General features: G+C 37.5%; 1 protein-coding gene across 1 annotated transcript in view; it reads left to right on the forward strand.

Annotated features, from left to right (window-relative positions):
• LOC117288176 (corticotropin-releasing factor-binding protein-like) overlaps positions 1-10,468 on the forward strand; it is a 38,000-nt gene extending 27,532 nt beyond the window's left edge. The window contains exons 5-8 of the mRNA XM_033768910.1: positions 338-489; positions 2,641-2,857; positions 6,499-6,643; positions 8,408-10,468. Of these exons, the coding sequence (XP_033624801.1) occupies positions 338-489; positions 2,641-2,857; positions 6,499-6,626 (497 nt within the window). The 3' untranslated portion in view covers positions 6,627-6,643; positions 8,408-10,468. The remainder of the gene's footprint in view (positions 1-337; positions 490-2,640; positions 2,858-6,498; positions 6,644-8,407) is intronic.
• Positions 10,469-14,259: the final 3,791 nt, after the last annotated feature.

Raw genomic sequence — 14,259 nt, forward strand, 5'->3', positions numbered from 1 at the left:
ACTGGCCGCAAGGGAGGTGTTTTTTTTGCCTTTCGTGTAAACTGAGTATAGAGTCCTGAACGGTATCACCCAAATCTGATGCTGTCATTTTTTTTTTAAATCTCGATGACGCAATTTTTTATTTATGGGTATCTATCCTTTTTAATAATGTGCAAATTTGTGTGAATCTACACAATATGTTATATAGGTGTATGTTACTTGTAGATATTAATAAACAGAGATGGAAGCTTATTTGTATACTATTGATATCTTTGTACTGTCGGTTTTCCTTGTCCCACTTCTCCGCAATAAATATGTCGGTTAACAATTAACGTGGTTGTTTTGTGTGTGTGAACAGCTTGTAACATCTTCATCGCTGAAACATCCGGGGCCTTCACACTGAGCAATTACGGAAGAGAAAGAAACTGTTCGTTCGCTGGTATCTTCCCCGGTTACATCAACGTAATGCACATGGCTGTCGGAAGGGAGACCAACGAAGCCAGACTTAAGGTATATTTCCCGATCGAAAGGAAATTAATTTGAAAGGGGACATGTTACCTTTCGGTTATTATCACATAAACTACAATCAATGTCCCGAATGTCTTCAAATCCTGCCTTTTTATTAGATAAAAATACACACACAGATGGTTTATGTTGTGGGTAGCTTCTTGATGTGTAGCCTTTGACGTTTGTTTAGACTCTCTGAAATTGAAAGTGGTAAGATTTAAACACTTAAAAGGGGAAAGTATTGGTTCGAGGAAATCTACAAATCAGCCAGTGCCGTCTTAATTTGAAGTGTTGAGGTGTCAGTGCGAAATAGAGCAGGGAGCCCTACCACCACACTTTGTGGCGGCAAGCGGGCCATTTGTTATTGCTCTAATGCTCTGGTTTATGCCTTGATTTCCTCCATAATTATAAGGACACCTTTGCTTTTGTGCCATGCAGCTTTTTGCAACTCATAGCATCCACTTTAGTTACGGCTGTAAGAGGACTATAAAGAATATGTTTAGCAAAGCTATCGAGAGGCTCAAAATGGCTAACAGGGAATTATTTGTTATCCAGCAACTTTGCATTTATTTAAATAATTCTGTATTTATTTTCCTTATTTCGTGCTTTTTTTATATAATTGTTTTTCCGTTAATGGTCTGTCCTGTGCTATTGTAACTTGATTTTTTGTATTGGTCGAATAAATAAAAATAATAATAATAGTCATCTCGCCCCCCGGCAATAGTCGCCCCCACAAAGTCGCCCCCTGCAGGTTCGCCCCCAGCAAGCTCGCCCCTCCATGAACAAACCCGCCCCCACAAAGTCACCCCGCCAGAGTCGCCCCAGACAAAGTCTCCCCTAACATGGTCGCCCCCGACACAGTCGCTTCCCCGAGTTTTAAAAAGATTAGTTAAGTCTTGATTTTCTATAGTGTAATAAAATGTATTCAAAGAAATTAAGACTGGACTTATTTTGTGCACACTAAATGCTGAAATATAGCAAATTGTGATTTTTGAATAGCAACTAATTCTGATACATTTTGTTTAGCTTTTTGCTCTGCTGTACAAGGGAAGTCTTTCACTGGCTGGTCATCTTTTTGCATTGACACCTCATTTCTAGAACAGCGTCACCGTGACGCACTGGCCACAACACTAAACAAACCACAGAATATATGATTTACACTTATTACTTGTTGTTGTCTGTTTTCTGGACAAAACAAGGACAAGAGATAAACATGCTCCCTCTGTTGATTTAAAACCAGACTATGCTGCGGGGTACATGTGTATTGCACAGAGCCAATAAGTGTTGGCAGGTAGAGAGGGAGGTCTTAAATTACTACAGGTTAAGTGTTGGATTTTGTTGCGGTGTAATTTATGAACTTGGACTACAATATCCACCTGATGACTATGGCAAGCTAGTCGAAACTTTGAGACCAATTAGAACCATAACATCTACTCGGTGGTAGTATAATATCAAGCAAAACAAGTCCTCAACAGAACATACCTGGCAAGTAGATCATCACACATGGTATTACCGCAATCCAAATAAAGTGATACGTCAACATGTTATACCTCAAATATCCTATAATATGCATCCCTCATGCGACACTAAAAGGTATTGGACACTATTAGCAATTAAATTAGCTTGTGACGAGTAATGGGGAGAGGTTAAGGGTATAAAACATTGTGGGAAACGGCTCCCTCTGAAGTGTCGTATTTTTCGTGAAAGAAGTATTTTTCCACGAATTTGATTTTGAGACCTCAACTTTAGAATTTAAGGTCTCGAAGTCAAGCATCAGAAAGCACACAACTTCGTGTGGCAAGGGTGTTTTTTTTCTTTTTTTCATAGTTATCTCACAACTCCGACGACCAATCGAGCTCAACTATTCACAGACTTGTTATTTTATGCATATGTTGAGATACACCAAGTGAGAAGAATGGTCTTTGACAATTACCAATAGTGTCCAGTGTCTTTAAGCTCAATCGCCACCAGTAGTCCAGCCTGAAGACGAGCAGAGTACAATGTTCGAAACGTCGAGACCACACACTCAAAAGGGATTTACACATGGTTGTATACCCGCAAGTTTACTATTTTATTTATGTTTCTTCATATTTCACATCACGCAAAGCTTCAAACAATACTTAATATCCACCCTCTTCTTAATTCCAAAAACAGTGCAAAGACTTCAACGACATGGCGATGTTTCTAGAAGGCAACTCCTTTGAGTTCAGTAAGATGAACATCGAGCAGCGAATGTGTGGCCGTACAGGCACGTCCACGTTCGCCCGGAACACCACCCCTGAACTTGTAGCTCCCTCCGTGGGTGAAGCTCATGGCCGAGACGCGGCAATCTCATCACTGGTCTACAAAAACAGAGCCCAGTGCACCTCAGGTAACATAAACTACATATTTTTTTTCAGACAGTGATGATGAAGTATTTATTATTTATTTATTTATTTATTTATTTCAATATCTTTAAACATGAGAGAAATTCATGTTTCTCATGTTCGTACTAGAAGTTGTGTTGGTGTCAAACTAAATGTTTTCCTTAGTTGGCCCAAAGCCTAGCAAATCTTACGGGGATCGGGCCTTTTCTATTTATGCTCCCACCCTTTGGAATAATTTACCCATTCATTTGAGGATTATCACCAAACTTGATGTTTTTAAAACCCATCTTTAAACATTCCTTTTTAAAAGATGCTATGTTTGACTCTATCATTGCCTTTTCTGTGGTGTTATACTGTTGATTGTCGCGTATTGGTGTTTGTCATTGTTTGTCGTTCTTATTGTACAATGTAATTTTGCTGTGTTTTGCTGTAAAATTCTGTGCAGCGTTTTGAGATGTTTTATGTAAGACGCTATATTAAAAATAAATTATTGTTATTATTATTATTATTATTAATATTATTATTATTATTATTATCATCAGCACAACGACTGTTTTACATTATTGTCATGTGTAATAAAAATGATGTGACACAGTGGCGAGCTGTGCATCGGCCTTTAGCAAGTAGATATACACACATGTTGTGTCATGTACTATAAATACATCCGCATCCTTGAAGCCTGATCAGATGTGGCCTTTAAAGTTATGTCATCATTTGTAATTTCATCAAAAGCACCGACGCCCTACATGCAACTGTGATTTCTACTTGGAGGGGGGGGGGGGGGGGGGGGTTTACGGGGGCACGGGGAGTGGGTAGTAATGCATGACTTGAAATGGGTTTTCACAGCGACTGACGAAATGAGCATTCGCCTCTAAAGAAACCTTTTCTTGGCCGAACTTAAAACGATTCCGACGCATCCATTTCGTCTATTAGTGAACAGCTGGTTATGATGGTTTGGGCGTAAATGCCACGGTTGAACAAGTGTCGAGTCTTGATCCTTAGCTAACTGCTGATTACCCTTGCCCAAGATGACAGTTCATAATGGAAGTCAAATGTAGTCCAATCGTTTTCTCGTAAAGTGGTTACATGATCCTGAGAATCTTATATGATGACGATTGAAATGTCTTTTCTTGCAGTTTAAAGGCAGTGGACACTATTGGTGCTTACTCAAAATAAATATTAGCATAAAACCTTTCTTGGTGACGAGTAATGGTGAGAGAATGATGGTATAAAACATTGTGAGAAACGGCTCCCTCTGAAGTGCCATAGTTTTCGAGAAAGAAGTAATTTTTTTCACGAATTTGATTTCGAGACCTCAAGTTTAGAACTTGAGGTCTCGAAATCAAATTCGTGAAAAAAACGCACACAACTTCGTGTGACAAGGGTGTTTTTTCTTTCATTCTTATCTCGCAAGTTCGATGACCGATTGAGCTCAAATTTTCACAGGCTGGTTATTTTATGCCTATGTTGAGATACACCAACTGTGAAGGCTAGTCTTTGACAATTACCAATAGTGTCCAGTGTCTTTAAGAGTCCTTTATCTTTTTGATGTTACACTTAGTTGTTCACGTGTGTTGTGCTGTGTTGTAATTTAGCCTTCGAAAAAGACTCTGCTCTAGGGTCGACACGTCAGGCAATTACCTTTTTTTTTGTGTTTGCATTTATACCTTTTGGTTGGTAAGTTGATTGCAACAGCTATAGCTCTATTTTCTCTTTTACAGAAGTGAAAACTTAACCATTGTACATCTTTTTCTCGAGTCACAATCCATTAATTCTAACACCATGGTGGAACATGAAAACCATTATACCCGCCACTGTTCAAATTCTGACAAAATGTGTACATACCAAAATTGGTTCTTTTCCCCACCCGCTATTCTATTCAGAACGGACGATTTATAAGAACGATGTACCCCTATCACTCAGCCGAAAGACACATCCAAATTACAGGCTCACTGTATCAAAGTAAAAAGATCCGCGGCAAATGGCGTAACCCGGGCCCTTGGGGGAACCGAGTGACTATAATTATACCCTAGAGAGAGCAGTTTCAAAATAATTCTCGTAATGTGTTGAGTCTTGTTTTTGGACTCACTCCTCCGTCACACACACGCAGGTTATATGAAGCAAATTGTTTGCAAGTTGCCATGCCCCGTGGGGTTGTCCAGAAACGCACACAAACCGCCGTTAAAACAATCTCTGTTAATCCTCGTGGAAGCGTTTTACACTGACATCTAAATGATCCAATTTCAACGTCTGTTGTCGTAAGGGGTTGTCATTTTAACTGTCCAATTTGCATTTTCCAATTTGACGCGGCAGCTGCGCTATGCAAGAGTGACTCCTGTTATCCAATCATTTAATCAAATATGCGCGGGAAAATCTATCCAATTCATGCGGAAAACAAGTCGACGTCAGTTAAAATTTATGTTCATCTTAGCTTTTTTCTGTTTACTCAAACCCTTTTGTTTGTTTTGTTTTGTTTTGACGTCTTACTTGTTCTTTTGAGAAGATGAAGCCATTAAATTCAATTCATTTAATCAAACAATATGCGCGGGAAAATCTTTCCATTTCATGTGGAAAACAGATGGACAACAGTTAAAATTTATGTTCATCACAGCTTTTTTCTTTTTATTGGATTTGTTGTTTGTTTGCGTGTTTGTTTTCTTTGTTTTCTTTTGAGAACATATGAAGCCGTTCAACTCAATTATTTTAATCAAATAATATGCGCGGGAAAATCTTTCAATTTCATGCGAACAATAGGTAGACGTCAGTTAAAGTTTATGTTCATCACAGCTTTTTTCTTTCTTGTAACCCTTTTTTGTTGTTGTAATGTTGTTTTTTCTTTTTCCTATGAGAACATGAAGCCATTCAATTCAATTCTATCTATCTAAATTGGATCCAAAAAGAGTAACTCAAATGCTCGCACGCAGTAAAAACATTCAAACATTAAAATCGTTCAGCTCAGCTCAGCTCTTTACGTTGTGCTTTGCCGAAAACACTTCATATAGAGGTTTAACTGAAAAATCTATTTTATGTTTCATAGATATTTTTTGTAGGTGCGATGCAGTGGCGTGGTGTTGTGTCAAATTCTATTCTAGATTCTCACACGTGTCTTTTTGTCACTTGCTGTTCTTTTCTGCGGACATGTTTCCCATATATCCATAATGGTCCATGTTGCATCTCACTCTATGGACAAAATCATCACAATAGTAATATATAACCGACATTTTTCTTACTATTGGACCTTTACCACTGCTCATCACCTAAGAAATTGCTTTGCAAAATGATTTTAATAATCTGCATGGCTGGGGAAAACTTGTGCCGTTATCTCTATCAAGGTATTACTAAGTGGTCGACAATTTTGACAGCAGTGGTTGGTAAATACACTAGCGGCTTAAAAAAAAAAAAAAACACAATTTATAAAATGAATCTGTTGTCGCAATTAGATTGTATTGTAAGCTCACATTGTTGTAATATTTTAAATACCAAGAGGAAAATGAAGGAAGATGACTCTATTAATGTGTTGTGATTTTCAAGACCGCCCGTACAAAATGGTGGCCAGTATTTGTAAACAAAATATAACACAATAGAATTATTTCAAACTATGGATTAATTGTTCATTCTCCTTATTCTTGTTCTTTCTTTGTTACAGGTATCAACATCCCCCTAATGTGCCAGTTTTCCATGGTTCGACTGGTATCCAGCGGTCTCTACGAAAACTCACTCACTTTCATATTCACGCGAGAAGCAAAAGAAATAAACGAGTGTTCCGTATATTAGGCAGTCGCAGACGACAGGTAAGGGCCAATTTCACATTAAGAGGCTTCAGCATAACATGATGTTTAAACATTTTCTGCTAAGAGAAATGACCAAGATACCAGTAACAATTTGTGGTATGGTGTTTTTGCCGGTAACCATATTTCGGTAAGCATAACTATTTAGGACTGTTTTGTTTTTGTGCTTAAGCAGTTATGAAATTGGGTCCAGTTGATAAGTTGATACAACATAAATCAATAGTTGATACAACATAAAACAATGACATAGCTCCTCTTGTTGAAATTTCTAGTGTTGATAAACAAACTGCTCTGGGCACAATTCTAAGAGCTGCTAAGCATAAAAATGTGCCTGGCTTGAGATTTCTTCCATTATTAAGACAGTATTACCAACATTTGTTTCCAATTGTTGCATATTTCTGGTTACTGGTATTCAGCTGTTGTTTGCTTATCCTGCAAATCACGTGGAAATTTGGTTCGTAATCCTATTTTCTGAGGAAGAAATTTCATGCTAAGCACATTTGTTTGCTTAGCAGCTATATGAAAATGGGCCCTGGTAGGCATGGACACCTGCATGTCAGCATATTATTCAATTGTGTTTAAACAGATATTCTAACAAAGTTCAACATTGTAAAATTTACATTAAAAAAAAAATCTATATATCCAATGATTGGTGGCTTCGTTTCCAACAAAATCAGCACAATTATTTAATATTTGTGTGACATTGTTTCAAACTTTGGTCATCTTTTTTTGTTTTGCATTAATGGCTATCCATAGTTGTTAAACATCCGTTGGCAAAACCTCGGGTTGTGACGTTGCGAAAGAAAGTCTATATAGTAACTGCAAGAAGTTTGTTTGAAATATGTTTGCTGCTATATTTTAAAATTTAGATTAAAATCAAAACGCCCACACAGTGAGACAGACTCAAAAATAGCCAGATATATTGATGACACGGTTTTCGCTTACAGGGACGGGTTGTATTTATAGAGAATAACCCGTCTTTCTTACTTTGAAAAGCACAGCCATGACATTCACCGAATTTGATTATTTCTCTGTAAATGAGTAAAGTTATTCTTTGTGATCAAATTATTTTTGAAGTTTGGAAAACCAATCAACCAGTGAACAAACTATATTCGTATACATTAATTTCTAAAGGCCCAGCGGGCAGATATGGCATACAGGAATTCTTACGAGCCAATCTATTAGGTTAGTCTCTCTGAATCAATTGTTACGCGCGAATTGTCCGCTCTAAAGATGAAATTACCCCATGACGTACATACAAAATCTTCAAATAATTGCAGCTGTGAGACATCGCGTTTGTTTTTACGCATCCGATCTTCTCACGCGGTGCCAAGTCCCAAATCGGCGCCGATGATAGTGCGGTTTTCACGGGGGGATATGATGGTGATATTCCCCTATTCCCAATGATGTACCATGCTGTTATTTCAGCCATTACCCTACCTTTTATTCCCTCAACAAGAGAAACTTAACTCAATTATAAACTTGTCATTTATTGTTATTCGCGTCCTTCCTTCTCCTTTGGAGCTTGGGAGTTCTTCTTAATAGAAACCGAGATATTCCCAGATGGGAAATATGGGTTTCCTGACATAATCAACAATCATAAGAACAAGTAAAGAACCTGAAACATAAGTAAACTAAAGTTTCTGATTGCTTTTATACTTGCTCTGATATTTTAGTTAATAACAGGGCAATAATTATGATTCACAGGAGAGTGACTATTATTACCACACTATTGAATGGTAAATATTTGTCTTTTTTCCTCTGTAGCTGTTTGAAACTCCGACAGTATTGTGTGTCGGGTACCAAATGAAGACATCAGAAGAACATCGAACTTGAATTATTTCAAGACACGAATCATGAATTTAATGATTTTTACATTGCTTTTGAAAGTTCCGGTGGCCAGTTTTATGTCTGAACCAGTTTGGGACCATCGCTCATCAGTGTTTACACTCTATTTGTACATAAGCATAATAAACAGTTGTATGTACTCTTATTATTTATGTAAATTTCAGTAAAAGTATTTAAACTCATCTTCCTTCGACTATTTTGTCTTATCTGAAGAAAGGGGTTGACAAATTATAAAACTATTTTTATTTGTGGCGTGAAGATAAATTTTCAATTGAAATAAACTGGTAACCGGTGAACGATTTGTTACGCATTAATTAGTTGAACGGGCTGGGCTGCTTTCTCTATCTACGATGACTGCTTCAGTTTGCTCAAATTTAAGGTTAAACTTACATCTGTTGTTTCTGTGTTCGAGGTGTTGTGGAAAAAAAAAACATCGTTAATAAATAACACTGTATTATTTAAAAAACTATTTTATCGTATTACATGCTGCAGGCTGGTATAATTATAAGTAATTGTATAACTCTGATAATCGAAATTCATTCCATTGAACAGACCTGCTAAAAAACCTCAAATGTATTCGTCTAGGTTAAACTCTATCAAATGTTTCATAGAAGTCTTAGAAAAACAAAACCTTGTCTTGTCATTTTGTCTGAGTGAACAGATCTTTATGTGTTCCCTTGTGACAATGGGAAGGCATGTTTCGAAGACATTCAGTCAATATTTGCGATTGAGGATTTTGACAAGTTGAGTTTCAGATTACTCAATAGATTGACATGCAGCTGTATCCTGAGCACCTAAACATCAAGCTGATCAAATTGATTTGAATAAACACATTTCAAAAACGCTTGAAGGTTTTATTCTTTTTTTTTCATTTTCTTTCTTGAATTTCGAACGTCTTTAGCATAAAAGTACTTTGACTGAATCGGACATGTGTTTCCCGCCCGAAGCTAAATATTACAAAGTCATTGTTGGATGTACTGCAGCAATCGACCATCTTGAGATTGTTCTTCACGATAGACCGTAATCATGGTGTGGCCATCTTGATTTTACTCCATTCCAACTCATTGTAACCAAACTGAGGCTGGACGAAATAATAGTCTGGTGCCACGAGCATTGAATTTACGCATTAATTACTGTTATTGGAAACAGGGAACATGACCACAATGGTGACAGCGTGATAAGGGTCTATATCTTGAATGTATTGGAATGAGCCCTCAAGTTGATAAAGCTGTTAATGTTATAACACAAATAACAATACAGGCATAAAATAGATGCATTTGTTCACCGTAATCTAAATTCTTGAAGTTTAATAGAGGTGTTGGTTATGTGCAAGATACAGTTTCTTTTATAAATGCTTGTATTGTTTTATGTATTAAACGAGAGAGTATTTTCCCCGTCACCTTGCGCACAGAAGGTACAATAATGATACACCAAAGCCATTTTCACACGACAACAATTTAGCAGGGGTCCCTTGCTTAATTTTGAGCATGGTTGTAAAATTTCACCTCGTGTGAAATGACACAGTGTTTGAATTATCCAAGGTCACTAGTGAAATCTCAAATTCGCCGTCCTTAGTCCTTTCATACGAGATGCGTTTGGTAAAATTTCGCAACCGTGCTAAACTTAAATTGCTGTCGTGTGAAAAGGCCCTTAGGAAACTGAATAATGTAGCATTGATTTGCATTGTGTATCCCGTAGCACATTCAAATGTCAATAAAAACATCGTGAAATTAATCAGTCTATTCGAAAGTGTACTATTTGTAAACATCAGTATGTACAACAACAATTGTAGAGTTGATGACATTTTATGACACCAAAAATAACATAGCGTGGTTATTGCAGACTACTACAAGTAATTGGATTTTGTAGAAAATTTATATTTTCAATGGAATTTCTATATGATTTTGTCATAACGTACAACGATGCGTTGAAGTGTGTAATCGTTAAACATCATTTTGAAAGCCCCCCCCCCAAAAAAAACCCCAAAAACAACAACACGTGTGTATAATTTGCCATTTTGTAGTTGAGTTTGGAGAGAGTGTAGGCCTATTCGGCCACGTCCCCCGCGATACCCACTGACACAAACAGCCTAAAATAATGAAAGAGAAAGACACTGCTAGGGTCGAAACGTCAGGCCATTACTTTTTTTTGTGCAGAAAATTATGGAAAGAAGATATTTTGTGAGTGCATAGTTCAACGTTACCACCAGGATTACTGTTTCTCTCTCAAACAGCATGGCATAGGCCTACAGGGCCATTTACAATATATTATTAAAAAATATCAGTGTGTTTTTAAATCATAATTAGTATTATTTTTATTGATGCCAAAACAGAATGAGCAGATAAAATAATAAAGATAACAACAACAGCAAGTCGAATATTGTTCTGTTGAATCTCATGATCTTAACGTTACATGGAAGCTGTCGTTTATAGCAGCCAACAATGTAATATAGTAGCCAACAATGGAAACTTGTTTAAAAAAGTAATATTGTAAAACGAGCAAGTGTGTTATGCAATTTTTGAAGTGAATAATTGTCGCCACAACCAGTTTGAACCCGTTTGTCGTTTCACGTACGTAACTATACGGAAGCGTATTACCGCCACATGAATAAAAAAAAATAAATAAATAAAAATCTCAACTCTACATGTATACGTACACAGTAAGTATGAATTTATATTGAACGTAAAATTATATTAAGTTATTGTGTACGTACACGATAAGACGTTTTTCTCTCTTTTCATCTATATGGCACAGCAAAACGCTTTCGTACGTAACACACATGCAAAAAATCTTATTTGTATAAGTTGGCCCAATCAAGTTGAGTAGAATGATGCCCTATTGTGGCAGTGGCATCCAAGGATATCCTTGGTCGTCTACTCATCCAATCTTATCTTGTCTGATTGTTTCGAGAACAAAATAGAATGAATGATGATTATTGCAATCATCAAACATTGTACAATCCAAACAAATACTAAGGTTGAGTGTATATAGTATTACCATGGAGGTAGACGAGGCCAGCGAAGAGTAGAAGGTAATACATCCCGACTTCGTAAGGCGATTAATCCGTCTTCGTATTCATGAAAAACCCATCTTGTTATTCTGTGTGTATTCTCAGTGTATACACAAAATGTCTTTCAAAGCTTATGTTATTACGGGTAGGCCTATATTATGGCATAGAGGTAGATCTAATTCTACCTCCATGTATATGGTAACCAGATCTTTTCCAATAATGAGCATGTGGGTAGGTCTATACCATGCCAGATATGAGGCAGATGGTATCCACTAATGTTTCTTTAACACATTATTTTTCTCTCGCGAGTACCCCCCCCCCCCGAAAACAAAAAATAAAAAAAATAAATAAATAAATAAAGTGAGTCTAAAGAATTCCTGAGAATCCAAGCACACGATAAAGACACCATTTTGGGGTAGGCCTACACCCCATGCCTTTTTACTGTTAACGTTTTCTGAGGAAAGTCAAAATATCACGGAACAAATTAATTTACCTGTAATTATGGTGCCCTCTACGGCCTTCTCAAAAATCACTTGGCTTATCAAGCGTTTATAAATAAAATCAGTGCCCAAAAAGCGAACCAGTTGAGTAAGTCAATTAAACCTAACTCTTTGTAAACATTACTTCATTTCAAAAAGAGGTAGCAAATGTTTAGACATTGGGGAGGTTTAGCTGCACAATACGTGAGCAAAAACGTGAACGTGGCGTCAAAACACTGTGTTGTCTCTAGGTGACGTCACCACTTTGGGCTTATTGCATGCTCACGTATGACGTCTGCCGGTACGCACCTGTCGTGAAAAAATGCTACTTCATGTATGCTAAAAACGTGAGATTTTAACAACAGCGTTTTCTGACGTTTACGTTAACGGTTTTGCTCACTTAACGTGCAGCTAGCTAAACCTCCCTATTGCCAACAATCTAAGGTGTTTATGTCCACACTCTCAGGAAGAATGATCTGCAATTGAAATACACAATCCGAGAAACGTAACTGTCACTAACGCTTCTGAAGGTTCAAATTTTGGAGGATAGAAAAGTGATATCTTTTTCCGTAACCGCAGTACCCCGGAGTGATTTTTTTTATATATAAAAGGCGTTATACTATCCAAAGCTAAAGTTGTACTCTCTTAATGCAAAAGTGAAAAGCCACTCGTTCCCCCCCCCCGCCATATCACTCTAACTGCAACGAGCCATATTTGGCGGACAACTCCCTTTAGAGTGAAAGACGGGTACTTTCAACTCGATTTAGAGTGAAGTTCGTTCAAATTTCACTCAACAGAGTGATTCAGAGCGACACTGACACCACTCAAACAAAGACTGAAATGTTCACTCTTCTACGTTCAGAGAGCTCACCAAGTCAGTTTGTATTGCCAATAATTTCCAGAGTCATTACCAATCGTTTATACATGTATACAGACCCTTTAAAGGGAGGCACACGTTTGGTACTGGTCAAAGACCAATCTTTTCACTTGGTGTATCCCAACATAAGTCTAAAGTAACAAAGCATGTGAAAATTTGAGCTAAATTGGTCATCAAAGTTGCGAGAAAATGATGAGAGAAAAAAAAAACACCCTTGTTGGACGAATTTGTGTGCTTTCAGATAGGAATCTAGAAGTCTTTTATTATTTTAGTGAGAAATTACCTCTTTCTCAAAATCTATGCTACTTCAGAGGGAGCCGTTCCTCACAATGTTTTATACTATCAACAGCTCTCCAAGGCTCGTTACCAAGTCAGTTTTTAAGTTAATATTTTGTTTTGAGTAATTACCAAACGTGTACCTTCCCTTTAAAGAGGAAATGTATACATGTGTACTTGTTGATTTGGGTACTTGATTGCTAGCCTCCTAAGGCCTATGATTAGGGCAGGTGCATTCAATTTTCGTTAAAATTGAACACTTTGCGTGAGCCCGTTTTGCTGGTAAAAGCAAGTCTTTGACAAGCGATATCCTAATGGTGGGCACATTTTGATGACTTCTGATACACGAATAAAACGTTCTCTTATATAGCACGGGCGTGTGTTGATTTAAAATAAATTTCAGACGACGCTCGTACGATTGTGGAAATTTGATCTTTGTTTCTCTTTCATTATGAAGACTGTCGGGGTATAGAAATAATAATGCAATCATCACGGGGCCATCTTGACCCAGAATAATCACGTTACAGTATCAACCCACATTGGGGCACAAATTTGTGTACCCTCATTGGAGAAGTATCTTTACTGCTTGTATGGTTACAGCTGAAGTGTCCCGAACGAATCTTCAAGTTCCGTTAGTCAATCATGTTCAATTCCCTACAGTGTGTACGGCAATAGGAATGGTCTCTTTACATCACTGTGCCTCCCTGTTGCTTCACCTGTATCGTACTTGAGTGGTGTGTACTATATGCATCAGTTGTGTTATAAAATACACCTTGGTTATTCATCTGCAACAGTTTCCAACCGGGGGAGTGTGGAGGTTTTCCCCCTCAATCCCATGGCTGCCACCCGGTATAAACCGTCTTGTAACAATACAGACAATGTGGAGATGCCGAACTATCTGCCGTCCAGCCCACACTAGCATACGGAAAAGATAATACTGCCAAACGCTATTTTGCAGAGAACTTTGTACAAGCAGCAGCTGTATCAGCAGAGAAGGGGTTGAGATGCAATCGATTATTCAAATGAAATGCCGTCAAAATGTACATTCAACTTCTAGCAATCCTGAACCAATAAGAACAGTGGGAGGATCTGATGAACACATGCACGGGAATAAACCGGGGAATAACTC

This window comes from Asterias rubens, chromosome 3 (genome assembly GCF_902459465.1).
Source record: "Asterias rubens chromosome 3, eAstRub1.3, whole genome shotgun sequence".
NCBI lineage: Eukaryota > Metazoa > Echinodermata > Asteroidea > Forcipulatida > Asteriidae > Asterias > Asterias rubens.